General features: G+C 46.4%; 1 protein-coding gene across 1 annotated transcript in view; it reads left to right on the top strand.

Moving 5' to 3' along the window:
• Positions 1 to 17,014, top strand: part of LOC126092240 (serine protease inhibitor dipetalogastin) — a 284,082-nt gene that overhangs the window by 214,804 nt on the left and 52,264 nt on the right. Inside the window, exon 3 of the mRNA XM_049907745.1 lies at positions 1,574 to 1,718. Coding sequence (XP_049763702.1) covers positions 1,574 to 1,718 — 145 coding nt within the window. The remainder of the gene's footprint in view (positions 1 to 1,573; positions 1,719 to 17,014) is intronic.

Below are 17,014 nucleotides of genomic sequence, written 5' to 3' on the forward strand. Positions count from 1 at the left end.
AACTTCCGCATGCAGCAGCCAATCTCGGAGAAGGCCCACAATTTAGGCGGTATTTCTCACGATACCCGCACCGAACAAACTATCTGTCATAGGCACCGCACACTACATTGCGTCGTCTTTGCACTGCTGCCCTCTCCCCTGGTCTAAGAAGAGCTTATTGTACTGAATATGATGGCTGGAAAGCCAGAAATATAATAGGGTTCCGTCGCCAAAGTACAAACACCCTGCCACTTTGTTTGCTTTTGCTACTTGTTCTCTGACCTCCTTTTCGACATTTCCAGTGATAGACAATTCAATACCAAGGAATTTAAATGTCTTTACCTGTTGAATAATTCTTCCATCTACTTCCAGTTTGCACCTAACTGGTTCCGCATAAATGATCATATATTTCGTTTATTTGAGTGAATATGACCATTTTTAGGTACTTGGATGCCACATTAAATACAGCGTGTTTAACGCTTTGTAGCATTTATTACATTCAACTTACAATAATAAATAATACTTCAGATTAAGGAGAATCTCAAACACTTTTGTTTGTATATCTGTGCGCAAAGAGTAGACTATGGAACGACCAATAGTGAACAAAGAAAGTGTTGAACGAGAGAGAGTGTTTACACGTAACCTCAAGAAATCAGTTCGAAAGAGTGATCGTAAATTAGAACTTCCAGTGACTTCTGTGTGGAAACTTTTAAATAGACGCCTACAACTACGTGCCTTTAGGTTGCAGTTGTCACAGGTTCTAAAGTCTACAGGCTACGCTTTACGTGCCAAATGCAGTGGGCAAAACCTCGTTCCACCTGTGTAAATGTTGGCAGACCAAACCACTACGCTTTACGTGCCAAATGCAGTGGGAAAAACCTCGTTCCACCTGTGTAAATGTTGGCAGACCAGACCACTGCTCCCTGTCACCCGACCTGTTGCCTAGGCACGAGCGACAGTCATTGTGACAAAACTGTGTCACGTAACAGACCTTAAGCACCAAGACGTTTAAGCAGAGTATACTAATAACGATAACAATAACAAAGTCACACCTAATAATAGTGATGATGCTGATAATAAAATTGAGTCAGTATAAAAACAAATTTAATCAAGAGTAAGGATCCAAAAGTGAAGTCATACTTAGTGAGTACTAAACCAAGTAACTCATGCAGACTACCCCAGCTAGGTGCTTTGCTAAATAGCAATAAAATGTTGGATTTTAGTTACCTTCTTATTCATCACACTATATGTTTCAGAAGTTATCTTCCACCTCGAGGTGTGTATAGATAAAATATGTATGTGATTTTCAAAATTCAGTTGTTAGAGATTTCATCTAAACACAATTAAAGACGCAGTATAACTGCTGTAACATTTGGTGTCATAAATAAATCGACTCTGTAGCAAAAGTAGGACGTTTTATTACTGCCAATCCAGATTGCCACAGACGAGACCATTTCATCTACAGAGAGGGACATAAGATTTAGGAAATGGTAAAACTCTAGCGCAATAATCGACTTGCTAACTTCAACATGGCTTGTGCTTGCGTTCCTTTTCGTCCCGTTTAAGCAGCTGTGGTCGTGTGTTGTGTTGGCAGGCGTGACGGTGGTTCCCCCTGAGAAGTGCTCTCGGGCAGAGGGCGCCAGCTGCAGCCACCGCTGCGGTCGTGAAAACGAGCCCGTCTGCGGCACCGACGGCCGCACCTACCTCAACAGGTGCATGCTCCAGGTCGAGGTCTGCAGGTGAGGCAAGCCAGCACAGCACAGCGCACCACGCATGTATACAGTACACATGATGTCCACATTGAAGTTCCAGTTTCAAAACGCAGCACTGCTATACGTTAATTACGTCCAAGTCGTTCCGGAGTTAACTGTGCACCTGCAACAATAGTGCTGTTCTGTAGTCAACAGCGTCATCAGCCATCCGTCTGATAGCGCTGGGGGTCCTATCTGAGAAACTGTTTCCTGTACTGAGAACATTAGTCACTCTCACAATTATACACTCCTGGAAATTGAAATAAGAACACCGTGAATTCATTGTCCCAGGAAGGGGAAACTTTATTGACACATTCCTGGGGTCAGATACATCACATGATCACACTGACAGAACCACAGGCACATAGACACAGGCAACAGAGCATGCACAATGTCGGCACTAGTACAGTGTATATCCACCTTTCGCAGCAATGCAGGCTGCTGTTCGCCCATGGAGACGATCGTAGAGATGCTGGATGTAGTCCTGTGGAACGGCTTGCCATGCCATTTCCACCTGGCGCCTCAGTTGGACCAGCGTTCGTGCTGGACGTGCAGACCGCGTGAGACGACGCTTCATCCAGTCCCAAACATGCTCAATGGGGGACAGATCCGGAGATCTTGCTGGCCAGGGTAGTTGACTTACACCTTCTAGAGCACGTTGGGTGGCACGGGATACATGCGGACGTGCATTGTCCTGTTGGAACAGCAAGTTCCCTTGCCGGTCTAGGAATGGTAGAACGATGGGTTCGATGACGGTTTGGATGTACCGTGCACTATTCAGTGTCCCCTCGACGATCACCAGTGGTGTACGGCCAGTGTAGGAGATCGCTCCCCACACCATGATGCCGGGTGTTGGCCCTGTGTGCCTCGGTCGTATGCAGTCCTGATTGTGGCGCTCACCTGCACGGCGCCAAACACGCATACGACCATCATTGGCACCAAGGCAGAAGCGACTCTCATCGCTGAAGACGACACGTCTCCATTCGTCCCTCCATTCACGCCTGTCGCGACACCACTGGAGGCGGGCTGCACGATGTTGGGGCGTGAGCGGAAGACGGCCTAACGGTGTGCGGGACCGTAGCCCAGCTTCATGGAGACGGTTGCGAATGGTCCTCGCCGATACCCCAGGAGCAACAGTGTCCCTAATTTGCTGGGAAGTGGCGGTGCGGTCCCCTACGGCACTGCGTAGGATCCTACGGTCTTGGCGTGCATCCGTGCGTCGCTGCGGTCCGGTCCCAGGTCGACGGGCACGTGCACCTTCCGCCGACCACTGGCGACAACATCGATGTACTGTGGAGACCTCACGCCCCACGTGTTGAGCAATTCGGCGGTACGTCCACCCGGCCTCCCGCATGCCCACTATACGCCCTCGCTCAAAGTCCGTCAACTGCACATACGGTTCACGTCCACGCTGTCGCGGCATGCTACCAGTGTTAAAGACTGCGATGGAGCTCCGTATGCCACGGCAAACTGGCTGACACTGACGGCGGCGGTGCACAAATGCTGCGCAGCTAGCGCCATTCGACGGCCAACACCGCGGTTCCTGGTGTGTCCGCTGTGCCGTGCGTGTGATCATTGCTTGTACAGCCCTCTCGCAGTGTCCGGAGCAAGTATGGTGGGTCTGACACACCGGTGTCAATGTGTTCTTTTTTACATTTCCAGGAGTGTATTTGCTGTGGGTTCACAGTCTCGTAAAATTTTTTGAAAGTCATCATTTTCTCCATTGACTGTACGGTTATTAAAAACCCACTTTTCCAATTTCAACCTTTTGCTCGTTTGCAAGTGGGTATGTATTATGTTAGTGGTAAATAAAATGTCGTGTCACTAGGGCCTCCCGTCGGGTAGACCATTCGCCGGGTGCAAGTCTTTCGAGTTGATGCCACTTCGGCGACTTGCGAATCGATGGGGATGAAATGATGATGATTAGGACAACACAACACCCAGTCCCTGCGCGGAGAAAATCTCCTATCTAGCCAGGAATCGAACCCAGGCCCTTAGGATTGACCACTCAGCTACCGGGGGCGGCCATGTTAGTGGTATATTTAGCCCTGTGTATATTGTTTGTAGCTGTTATCCACTTTAAAATGACCAAAAGGCTGAAATTGCAATAGTAGAATTTAACAAACATAGCCAATGTAGATAGATAACATTCCATCAGAATTTCTAAAATCATTGGGGGAAGTGGCAACAAAACGACTATTCACGTTGGTGTGTAGAATATATGAGTCTGGCGATATACCATCTGACTTTCGGAAAAGCATCATCCACACAATTCCGAAGACGGCAAGAGCTGACAAGTGCGAGAATTATCGCACAATCAGCTTAACAGCTCATGCATCGAAGCTGCTTACAAGAATAATATACAGAAGAATGGAAAAGAAAATTGAGAATGCGCTAGGTGACAATCAGTTTGGCTTTAGGAAAAGTAAAGGGACGAGAGAGGCAATTCTGACGTTACGGCTAATAATGGAAGCAAGGCTAAAGAAAAATCAAGACACTTTCATAGGATTTGTCGACCTGGAAAAAGCGTTCGACAATACAAAATGGTGCAAGCTGTTCGAGATTCTGAAAAAAGTAGGCGTAAGCTATAGGGAGAGACGGGTCATATACAATATGTACAACAACCAAGAGGGAATAATAAGAGTGGACGATCAAGAACGAAGTGCTCGTATTAAGAAGGGTGTAAGACAAGGCTGTAGCCTTTCGCCCCTACTCTTCAATCTGTACATCGAGGAAGCAATGATGGAAATAAAAGAAAGGTTCAGGAGTGGAATTAAAATACAAGGCGAAAGGATATCAATGATACGATTCGCTGATGACATTGCTATCCTGAGTGAAAGTGAAGAAGAATTAAATGATCTGCCGAACGGAATGAACAGTCTAATGAGTACACAGTATGGTTTGAGAGTAAATCGGAGAAAGACGAAGGTAATGAGAAGTAGTAGAAATGAGAACAGCGAGAAACTTAACATCAGGATTGATGGTCACGAACTCAATGAAGTTAAGGAATTCTGCTACCTAGGCAGTAAAATAACCAATGACGGACGGAGCAAGGAGGACATCAAAAGCAGAATCGCTATGGCAAAAAAGGCATTTCTGGCCAAGAGAAGTCTACTAACATCAAATACCGGCCTTAATTTGAGGAAGAAATTTTTGAGGATGTACGTCTGGAGTGCAGCATTTTATGGTAGTGAAACATGGACTGTGGGAAAACCGGAACAGAAGAGAATCGAAGCATTTGAGATGTGGTGCTATAGACGAATGTTGAAAATTAGGTGGACTGATAAGGTAAGGAATGAGGAGGTTCTACGCAGAATCGGAGAGGAAAGGAATATGTGGAAAATACTGATAAGGAGAAGGGACAGGATGATAGGACATCTGCTACGACATGAGGGAATGACTTCCATGGTACTAGAGCGAGCTGTAGAGGGCAAAAACTGTAGAGGAAGACAGAGATTGGAATACGTCAAGCAAATAATTGAGGACGTAGGTTGCAAGTGCTACTCTGAGATGAAGAGGTTAGCACAGGAAAGGAATTCGTGGCGGGCCGCATCAAACCAGTCAGTAGACTGATGACCAAAAAAAAAAGAAGCCAATGTAGAAAATGAGGCTTTTAAAGAATTAGTGGTTGTATTGTACTTCCTCTGAGCACATCCGCTGTTAGACGCTACTTGTTTTTCTGTAGAGCAGTTAGTATCCAGTAGAACATACTGTCCTCTGTTATCAAAACGCGCATAAAGCCATTCGCATATCAATGAGGATACTCCATATGCCCAAAGAGACTGAACTGCTAAGTTGCATGCATTTTACATCATTATCTAACTTTTCAATGGAGTCGATTATGGTGTTACACTCTGGATGATAAAGTCCATATCGTGTTCACTAATCGTAGTAGCCTTGTGATCCGTATGTTCTGTTCTCCTTACATCACCATCTGTCTGATGGTCCCCCACCGTCCTGTTAAATATAATTTTCTGTGAGACTAAATCCAGTTACGACTGAGATTCGTTTTGTCAAAAGTGTTGGTTCTGCATCTGGTACATGGTTTGTGTTAGCAGAACACTTTCAGAGGTCTATTATCGTATCTAAAGTTAATTAATCTAGTGTTCCATGGGACATTTCTGTGATTATTCTTAATTGAGTGAATAAGTCATTTCATATTGATATACGAATATGACTACATGCTGATTATTTGCAAGGTAATTTTTCCCTAATACATATGCAAATGAATTATTTCTCTCCACTACTTTTTAATTGTATTATATATAATCAAATAAAGCAGAGAGTATGTGTGTGTGTGGGGGGGGGGGGGGGGGGAGGGGGGGAGAATTTCCTCCCAAACCAGTGGATCGATTTCAACCAAATTTCACACAGAAACAGCAGGCCTCACAAGTATCAGTACTGTGGGGTTTATAACCTCCTGGCTGAAATAGGAGCGGAAATGTGGGCAAAAACATTTTTTTTGTCCCTGGCATACAGGATGCCCAGCACAATATGCATGCTGTGTGGAAACAATATTGGCCTGCGAAATAAATGTCCTTTGCAGGACAGCCTATATTTTAGGGGCAAGAATGGTTTTCCAGGCCCAAACATGCAGGCTGCCCTACATGACAGGCCTGTTGTGTTCAAATTGTGCTGGGCTGCTTTATCAAACTGCTTTGCATAGTGACCTCTATGTCAGAGGCAAATAAATGGTTTTCAAGCCCTTGATGTGTAGCCTGCCCTGCGTGGCAGCCATGCTGCGGGAGTAGTATCAGTCTGCTTTATCGAACCGTATAAAAGGGGCTGCATGTGCATGGCAAGGGACAGGGTGAAATGGATAGTAGAGGGGATTGACAGTGCGAGAGGGAGGACGAAATGGACATAGGGAAGGAGGGGGAGATGCATTAGGCAGGTGGGAGGTGTAAAGTGGCAGTGGGTGGGTGAAAAAGGAAGAGGAGAGGCCGAAATGGAAAGAGAGAGGGAGAAAAGGATATGGTCAGAGAGAGGGAGTGGAGGAAATGGACAAAGGGAGAGGGAGGAGGAGATGAATAGACAGAGGGAGTGAGGAGAAGGAGGAGAGAGACAGATAGAGGTGGGAAGATGAAGTGGACAGAAGGATGAACGAACAGGTGGATGCAGAGAAGGGAAGGATGAGGTTTGTCCAATATATGTGCTGAATACGTACATGGACGAAGCCATAGCGGAAATGCTGGTATTACATAAATAGAATTCTTTTTTACTTCTCATGGACCTGCAGCGTTGTATATGTCTTGTAAGGACATTATACACTCCTGGAAATGGAAAAAAGAACACATTGACACCGGTGTGTCAGAACCATCATACTTGCTCCGGACACTGCGAGAGGGCTGTACAAGCAATGATCACACGCACGGCACAGCGGACACACCAGGAACCGCGGTGTTGGCCGTCGAATGGCGCTAGCTGCGCAGCATTTGTGCACCGCCGCCGTCAGTGTCAGCCAGTTTGCCGTGGCATACGGAGCTCCATCGCAGTCTTTAACACTGGTAGCATGCCGCGACAGCGTGGACGTGAACCGTATGTGCAGTTGACGGACTTTGAGCGAGGGCGTATAGTGGGCATGCGGGAGGCCGGGTGGACGTACCGCCGAATTGCTCAACACGTGGGGCGTGAGGTCTCCACAGTACATCGATGTTGTCGCCAGTGGTCGGCGGAAGGTGCACGTGCCCGTCGACCTGGGACCGGACCGCAGCGACGCACGGATGCACGCCAAGACCGTAGGATCCTACGCAGTGCCGTAGGGGACCGCACCGCCACTTCCCAGCAAATTAGGGACACTGTTGCTCCTGGGGTATCGGCGAGGACCATTCGCAACCGTCTCCATGAAGCTGGGCTACGGTCCCGCACACCGTTAGGCCGTCTTCCGCTCACGCCCCAACATCGTGCAGCCCGCCTCCAGTGGTGTCGCGACAGGCGTGAATGGAGGGACGAATGGAGACGTGTCGTCTTCAGCGATGAGAGTCGCTTCTGCCTTGGTGGTCGTATGCGTGTTTGGCGCCGTGCAGGTGAGCGCCACAATCAGGACTGCATACGATCGAGGCACACAGGGCCAACAACCGGCATCATGGTGTGGGGAGCGATCTCCTACACTGGCTGTACGCCACTGGTGATCGTCGAGGGGACACTGAATAGTGCACGGTACATCCAAACCGTCATCGAACCCATCGTTCTACCATTCCTAGACCGGCAAGGGAACTTGCTGTTCCAACAGGACAATGCACGTCCGCATGTATCCCGTGCCACCCAACGTGCTCTAGAAGGTGTAAGTCAACTACCCTGGCCAGCAAGATCTCCGGATCTGTCCCCCATTGAGCATGTTTGGGACTGGATGAAGCGTCGTCTCACGCGGTCTGCACGTCCAGCACGAACGCTGGTCCAACTGAGGCGCCAGGTGGAAATGGCATGGCAAGCCGTTCCACAGGACTACATCCAACATCTCTACGATCGTCTCCATGGGAGAATAGCAGCCTGCATTGCTGCGAAAGGTGGATATACACTGTACTAGTGCCGACATTGTGCATGCTCTGTTGCCTGTGTCTATGTGCCTGTGGTTCTGTCAGTGTGATCATGTGATGTATCTGACCCCAGGAATGTGTCAATAAAGTTTCCCCTTCCTGGGACAATGAATTCACGGTGTTCTTATTTCAATTTCCAGGAGTGTATAATGAAAAACAAATTTCGTGGCTATAATGTAATTATTGCTATGAGTTAATTTTTAACCCCATGGCCATTTTCAAGCTATATGCGGAAAACGCAATCTTGAAACAAACGTTTTTGTACATTTTCGTTATTTACAAATTACGTTAAAATTATTAATTACTGAAGGGTTACCACATCTCCACCAATATTAACATTTAGACAGCACAGAAATAACGATGGGCTAAGCTGTAAGTAATTCAAAACTGTAAAGTAATATGTAAATAACGAAAATGTACAAAAACGTTTGTTTGAAGACGGAATTTTTTTTCATATACCTTGAAAATGACCATGGGGTTCGAAATGAGCTCATAGCAATCAGAATAACTCCGTAAAAACATTATAGCCACGTAATTCGTTTTTCAATATATAATAAATAGAATTCTTCTAGAGAACAGAAGGAGTTGTCAACGAGAAACTATTTCAAATTTTAATTTTCTGACCGTCGGACATTTTATATCAGTATAATTCAAGTTCCCAAATAACTGCTACACAGGAATTTTTTAGCAAGTTCAAAGACAAAAGACACGTCGCAAAGACTTTCAAATGTCCCTTCTGGTCCGCGCCTCGGAGTTTCCGTGTCGTGGCGCGAAGTCGAGTAGCACTCGCGGTCACGTTACAGCTATGAGCGGCGCGCAACATCAATAACCCTACCTACTGCTCCTTAGCTTTATCTACAAAAGGTTTTTGGTGGTCCCAGATTACTTCTATGCACTGCTACACGTATACTACCACTCTAGAAAAGGATCGCCAACCTCGCCTTGAACCTGGCTAAAATCGTCACTACTCATAAACAACTAACCATTGTCTTGTAGAAGTCCCCCCACTTCCAAGAACCACAGATCGGACAACTGGATTGCAAAACGAGCACTGCAAACAGCGTCTCAAATTTGTTTTCCAGTCTCTCCCACCGACAATCTCCTCTGTAAACAAAATAGAATAACAACCTGAAGTCAAAATGAGGAGGATACAATCAAGAACTATTTTCGTTGGAACAAAATTGAATTTACTGCATTATGGTATATTGATAATTTTTACATATGGACCGTCTGACAGCAACTGAATAAAACACAATTTTAGTGCCATACGCGTTGCACCTTTATATTCTGCAAGGCATCATCAGTGGCAGGTTGCATGGACAATTTCTTACATATTACGCTCCTGTTGCATTTTTTGTGTTGTTCTTCTTCTTATGAATGCCAATTTGCGGTTTTTTTCCACATTCCATAGCACTATGAACTGAACGCTTGTTTCAATGCAATGTTTTGGTTTCTGTTGCCGACTGTAGACGCGAAACCAAATATCGGCACTGGTAACGTCACTGATCACTTTCGTAATGATACTTCTTCACTTTCCCGGCATTAATCTATTACATAGGGGTCTAACCACGGCGATGGCGACACCCTTCTCCGTTAAAGCCCTGTATTTCAACAATGGCCTTCACACACACACTACATCCGCCAACCACACTGGCGCATCTCCACACTCGCTCTCGCAACACGTCACAATCGATTGTTCGTCCTATCGACCTGTGCCAAGTGCATAGTTATAGTAAGGGCCTATGGACCCCTTACAAAACGCAACAGGAGCGTAATATGTAAGAAATTGTCCACGCAACCTGCCACTGATGATGCCTTGCAGAAAATAAAGGCGAAACGCGTATGGCACTAAAATTGTGTTTTATTCAGTTGCTGTCAGAAGGTCCATAAGTAAAAATTATCAATATACCGTAATATTACACGCAACTGCGGAAGATAGGACTACAAAAGTTGAAGATGTGAATTTACTGCCTTCTGATACGTCTCGTCAAGTCGTTCGTTAAATAGCAGCTCCAGCTACTGAAAGGCTTCGCGCTCTGGTACTTGATCTCTTTCTGGTATTCCCACGGAACAGCAACCTCCGCCTTGACGGCAGTCAAATGACTGAGCCGGCTCCGATATCAGCCTCGGGTACTCACATGCTAGCTCTTTCGAAACTTGCCTCACGGGGAGACTCACTTTATTTACAACCGAGGACAACTAACTGCCGACTTGTAAATGCACTCCGCAACGCCTCCTCTGCCCCAGAGGGCACTAAACTGGCATTCTCCATCCTACAAGGACTGCCGGCTGTCCCCTGATTTCGGGAGCGCCGAAACTGAACACTCAGGCCTCTCGGATAATTAGCCTCGAAGACGGAATTCAAACACTGCCACTGGCCATTTCCAGTTCTCACTAACAGCTGCTTCCTGCCGAGGCCTTTGAAGCTGATTTCCCACGGCTGCTGCCAGTCCATCGGCTATCCTGCGGAAATCCCTCGACCTCGAAAACGGCGCGGTCGGTCCAGTCCGCTTCACGTTTAGCTGACAGGACGAAAGCTTCCTACCCCGGATACCGGGAATCGACTCGAAGTCTGGCTTACACAGTAGCTACTGGGCGAACGCGCATGCGCAACCAGGACTATCAGACTAATTGTGTGATTGGATTGAAGAGTTCCTAGATAGCAGAACGCAGCATGTCATTCTCAATGGAGAGAAGTCTTCCGAAATAAGAGTGATTTCAGGTGTGCCGCAGGGGAGTGTCGTAGGACCGTTGCTATTCACAATGTACATAAATGACCTTGTGGATGACATCGGAAGTTCACTGAGGCTTTTTGCGGATGATGCTGTGGTATATCGAGAGGCTGTAACAATGGAAAATTGTACTGAAATGCAGGAGGATCCGCAACAAATTGACGCATGATGCAGGGAATAGCAATTGAATCTAAATCTAGACAAGTGTAATGTGCTGCGAATACATAGAAAGAAAGATCCCTTATCATTTAGCTACAATATAGCAGGTCAGCAACTGAAAGTAGTTAATTCCATAAATTATCTGGGAGTACGCATTAGGAGTGATTTAAAATGGGATGATCATATAAAGTTGATCGTCGGTAAAACAGATGCCAGACTGAGATTCATTGGAGGAATCCTAAGGAAATGCAATCCGAAAACAAAGGAAGTAGGTTACAGTACGCTTGTTTGCCCACTGCTTGAATACTGCTCAGCATTGTGGGATCCGTACCAGATAGGGTTCATAGAAGAGATAGGGAGGATCCAACGGAGAGCAGCGCGCTTCGTTACAGGATCATTTAGTAATCGCGAGTCGGCAAGACTCACCGGAGGAGAAACACCCCTCTGAAGATGTCCAGCGCAGCTCTGGACGAAACGTTAGGAGCTGAAGAGTTTCATGGACCACGACCTTACATCCCGGAAGGTTTACCAGAAGATATGTCATTCGGTCGTGAAAGCCTTCATACTGTAATCGCGAAAGCGTTACGGAGATGATAGATAAACTCCAGTGGAATACTCTGCAGGAGAGACGCTCAGTAGCTCGATACGGGCTTTTGTTGAAGTTTCGAGAACATGCCTTCACCGAGGAGTCAAGCAGTATATTGCTCCCTCCTACGTATGTCTCACGAAGACACCATGAGGATAAAATCAGAGAGATTAGAGCCCACACAGAGGCATACCGACAATCCTTCTTTCCACGAACAATAGGAGAGTGGAATAGAAGGGAGAAACGATAGAGGTATTCAAGGTACCCTCCACCACACACCGTCAGGTGGCTTGTGGAGTATGGATGTGGATGTAGATGTAGATGTAGAAGTGATGTCCTACGACTTGGTTTACATTTACTCGCTTTTTCCTCTCCATTACCATTCTTCCTTTGTGCCATTGTAACTTTACTGACCTGAATCGTGTTCCTCGGTAGTCTTTTTCTTTATAAAGTTCGTTCGTCGATTGAGAAATACACTCTAAAACAATTTCAGAAAAAGCCACCACGGAGGAATTATCCGAATGGGATGAAAATCAGTAGATGTGGTGTACATGTACAGACAAACAAATTATTACAATTTCATAAAATTTGGATGATTTATTCAAGAGAAAGAGCTTCACAAATTGAGCAAGTCAATAACGTGTTGGTCGACCTATGGCTTCTATCGGAAGCATGGCATCGATTGACAGTTGTTCGACGTCCTCCTGAGGAATATCGTGCCAAGTTCTCTCCAATTGGCGCATTCGATTGTCAAAATCCCGAGCTCCTTGGAGAGTCCTGCCCGTAATGCTCCAAACGTTCTCAGTTGGGGACAGTTCTGGCGACCTAACTGGCCAAGGTAGGATTTGGCAAGCACAGTAGCAACTGTCGCACTGTGTGGGAGGGTATTATCATGCTGAAATGTAAGCTCAGGATGGCTTGCCGTGAAGGGCAACAAACCGGGGCGTTGAATATCGTCGATGTACCGCTGTGCTGCAAGGGTACCGCGAATGACAACCAGAGAGACCCTGCTATGAAAACAAATGGCACCCCAGACCATCACTCATGATTGTCCGTCCATATGTTGGTGTACCACCGTTGTCAGAGGCGTTCGCAGCTCGTGGTCTAGCGGTCGCGTTCTCGCTTCCCGAGCCCGGGGTGCGGGTTCGATTGCCGGCGGGGACAGGAATTTTCACCTGCCTCGAGATGACTGGATTTTTGTGTTGTCCTCATCACTTCATCATCATTCCTGAAAGTAGCGAGATTGGATTGAGCAAAGGTTGGGAATTTGTACGGGTGCTGATAACCGCGGAGTTGAGCGCCCCACAAACGAAACATCATCATCATCATCATCATCGTTGTCAGAGGCGTCTCCAGACTCGTCTTCGCTGGTCACTGGATCTCAGTTCAAGCGCGACTCATCACCGAGAACTATTCTACTCCAGTCAATGACATTCCCGGCCGAAGACGCGTCTAGAGACGCTCCAGACTGCGGTGCAATAACAACTTGACTATTTCGTGAAAAGATCTCTTTGCAACTGCCACCCCACTTCGCTTTCATATCCGTGACACTTTCTCCCCATCCCCTGATAATATAAAACGAGATAGCCTTCTTTGAAGTTTCTCGGTGTCCTGTGTCAGTTGTACCTGGTAAGGATCCCATACCACACAGCAATACTGACTAATTATAAACTCCGTATTCTTCAGCAGTGCATACGATGGTTTTACGGTATGGATCAAAGTTTTAGCGTGCAATAAGATTTACAAAAGCCGTCAATATTTCCCTACAACTCAAATTTTGTAACTGAAGTATTTCGTAAACTATTTTAGGAGGATTGTACATTTTTGTAACCACAAAAATTAGGGCTCCAAGACTACGACACTGGTTACTGCAAAGGATTACATTTAAAGATTCGAAAATTCTGGAATACTTACAACGACAACAATTTGAATTAAACAGGTAAGGTATGTTAATCCTAAAGTAAACAGTCGTTAATGGGATTTGAAGCACACATGGTTTTTATAAATTTTAAATTTCGAATAAATAATATATTCCTCAATAAAATATTTATACTGTTATTGCCAGCAGCCTGTAAATTATACACTGAAGAATACAGCTTGCATGATGATTGGGAGAGTTCATATATTCACGTTACATGTATTTCATATGGAACAGAAAGCACAGAAGACAGAGCAAAAGGATACGTTATGAATGGTACTACTGGAACTGAACCTACTCTCGACCCAGCTATGTTCCAACATTTCTACTCTGTGCTACAGGATTAATTGATCACTTTTTCTAAACCTCATAACAGTATTCCATTGCAATGCAGAAGTTTGAAATTTGATTCATAGGTGCCTACATCTGTCCTCTGTAATGGTGCAAAAGCATGGGACCCTGCGACTTCACCCTCAAGATGGACGACGCTTCAGACAGCGTCGACACAAGTGAAAACAAGGCCAGAGTGAGAAGTTCATTGCATCAGAGGGGCGCGAAGCGGTTGCCCCTCTACAGGCAAGTAGGGCTACTTTGCAGGTCTTCACTGTAAAGGCACATTTTTAAAATTCTCAATAAATGTGCACAGGTGCCACTGAGGGTATTGCCGAACTATGGGGTCATAGAGAGACTCTTCACCGTTGTATTCGTGCACGTGTCAATGCTGCATCCCTCTGTGATCATGCCACAGGAGGGCGTGAAACAGGAGAGCTAAAAAAGCATAAGCACAGTTTGCTGCTTAAGATCACGTTCAAATTTCGTCGAATGATTTTGAACTGTCCCTTGTGGTTACAACCCATACAGGAGAGCAAAAATTGGGGTAGCGCTGCACACCAATGGGGTGCAATCACGTTCAATGCCGATGCAGCCTCGCAGTTTCCTTAGAGAGGGGCTGAAACATCAGGGCACGTCAGCAGCGTCAAAGACTGTCAAGAACGCCATCCTGTTGCGCATCGCACTGAGAAATGTCATTCGGACCGCGAAATATACGGTAATCGACACCCCACGGGAAGGGGTGGTTTCATTGACGTCCCTTATGCCGCCCTCTGAGGCCTTGTCGTGTCGATTGTGAGCGGCGATCTGTTTGAAATGTTTCCCTCTGTCACCTATAAGAAACCCGCGTGGTTTCAACGCTGGCCGTCGCGGTTCTGGCCTCCATCGCAGTCCGCAGCTCGTGGTCGTGCGGTAGCGTTCTCGCTTCCCACGCCCGGGTTCCCGGGTTCGATTCCCGGCGGGGTCAGGGATTTTTTCTGCCTCGTGATGACTGGGTGTTGTGTGCTGTCCTTAGGTTAGTTAGGTTTAAGTAGTTCTAAGTTCTAGGGGACTGATGACCATAGATGTTAAGTCCCATAGTGCTAGAGCCATTTGAACCATTTTTGAACCTCCATCGCAGAGGCGTCAAAAGAAGGGGTGAAACGTGGGTAAGAGGGTGTGTGATGATCATACCATGGTGTGACTCGTCGACCTTGGCGTTTTCAGCAGAACTATGGTGAGATCTGGTGCCAATGTGACACGATTAACTCATATCACACGTCACGTGAACTTCTGAGCTCTGGCCGTTGTTTTTCGTTCGTGTCGACACCTTGCTTCTTGAAGCGTCGCATAGTAGCCCGAGGGTGACAGTTCAGGGCGCCATGCTTTTGCGCCCTTACAGAGGAAGGTTGTAGGCTTGTAATTACAGTCATCGTGATGTGTCGTACCACTAACTCTTCTTTTCAAGGACTCTCAAAATAATTTAAAAATCCTGTCCAGAGCAATTCAAAGCGAAGTCACACTTAATCAAAGTGGTTTTTATGCTATAAAAATTAGCTACTCATATCAGTAACCGGTATTAAGAAAACAGATTTAACATACAGTTTTAAGTGAACTTCAGCTTCCATAAGCATTGATTCCACTCGTGCAGCCAAAGTTCACAGACGAGCAAGGTGTTACTACCCGAAGTCGCAGAAACAGTGCCGACCTGACACAGGAGAACTGCCCTGGCGGAGTAGGCGTCGACACCTCCGCTCCCGTGGCTGCCGCTAGTCTAAACACCTCCGACGCTCTCCTCTACCGGCAGAATTTCTGGTGCACCCATCGCAGCATTCCGCCCAGGGAAATGGCGCGCGCCGCGCCGCGCCGCGCCGCGTCGCCTAGTGGTGCAGATATCTACATCTACATCTACATTTATACTCCGCAAGCCACCCAACGGTGTGTGGCGGAGGGCACTTTACGTGCCACTGTCATTTACCTCCCTTTCCTGTTCCAGTCGCGTATGGTTCGCGGGAAGAACGACTGTCTGAAAGCCTCCGTGCGCGCTCTAATCTCTCTAATTTTACATTCGTGATCTCCTCGGGAGGTATAAGTAGGGGGAAGCAATATATTCGATACCTCATCCAGAAACGCACCCTCTCGAAACCTGACGAGCAAGCTACACCGCGATGCAGAGCGCCTCTCTTGCAGAGTCTGCCACTTGAGTTTTTTAAACATCTCCGTAACGCTATCACGGTTACCAGATAACCCTGTGACGAAACGCGCCGCTCTTCTTTGGATCTTTTCTATCTCCTCCGTCAACCCGATCCGGTACGTATCCCACACTGACGAACAATACTCAGGTATAGGTCGAACGAGTGTTTTGTAAGCCACCTCCTTTGTTTATGGACTACATCTCCCATTGAATCTCAACCTGGTACCCGCCTTACCAACAATTAATTTTATATGATCATTCCACTTCAAATCGTTCCGCACGCATACTCCCAGATATTTTACAGAAGTAACTGCTACCAGTGTTTGTTCCGCTATCATATAATCATACAATAAAGGATCCTTCTTTCTATGTACTCGCAATACATTACATTTGTCTATGTTAAGGGTCAGTTGCCACTCCCTCCACCAAGTGCCTATCCGCTGCAGATCTTCCTGCATTTCGCTACAATTTTCTAATGCTGCAACTTCTCTGTATACTACAGCATCATCCGCGAAAAGCCGCATGGGACTTCCGACACTATCTACTAGGTCATTTATATATATTGTGAAAAGCAATGGTCCCATAACACTCCCCTGTGGCACGCCAGAGGTTACTTTAACGTCTGTAGACGTCTCTCCATTGCTAACAACATGCTGTGTTCTGTTTGCTAAAAACTTTTCAATCCAGCCACACAGCTGGTCTGATATTCCGTAGGCTCTTATTTTGTTTATCAGGCGACAGTGCGGAACTGTATCGAATGCCTTCCGGAAGTCAAGAAAAATAGCATCTACCTGGGAGCCTGTATCTAATATTTTCTGGGTCTCATGAACAAATAAAGCGAGTTGGGTCT

The sequence above is a fragment of the Schistocerca cancellata genome, chromosome 7, assembly GCF_023864275.1.
Source record: "Schistocerca cancellata isolate TAMUIC-IGC-003103 chromosome 7, iqSchCanc2.1, whole genome shotgun sequence".
Classification (NCBI taxonomy): Eukaryota; Metazoa; Arthropoda; class Insecta; order Orthoptera; family Acrididae; genus Schistocerca; species Schistocerca cancellata.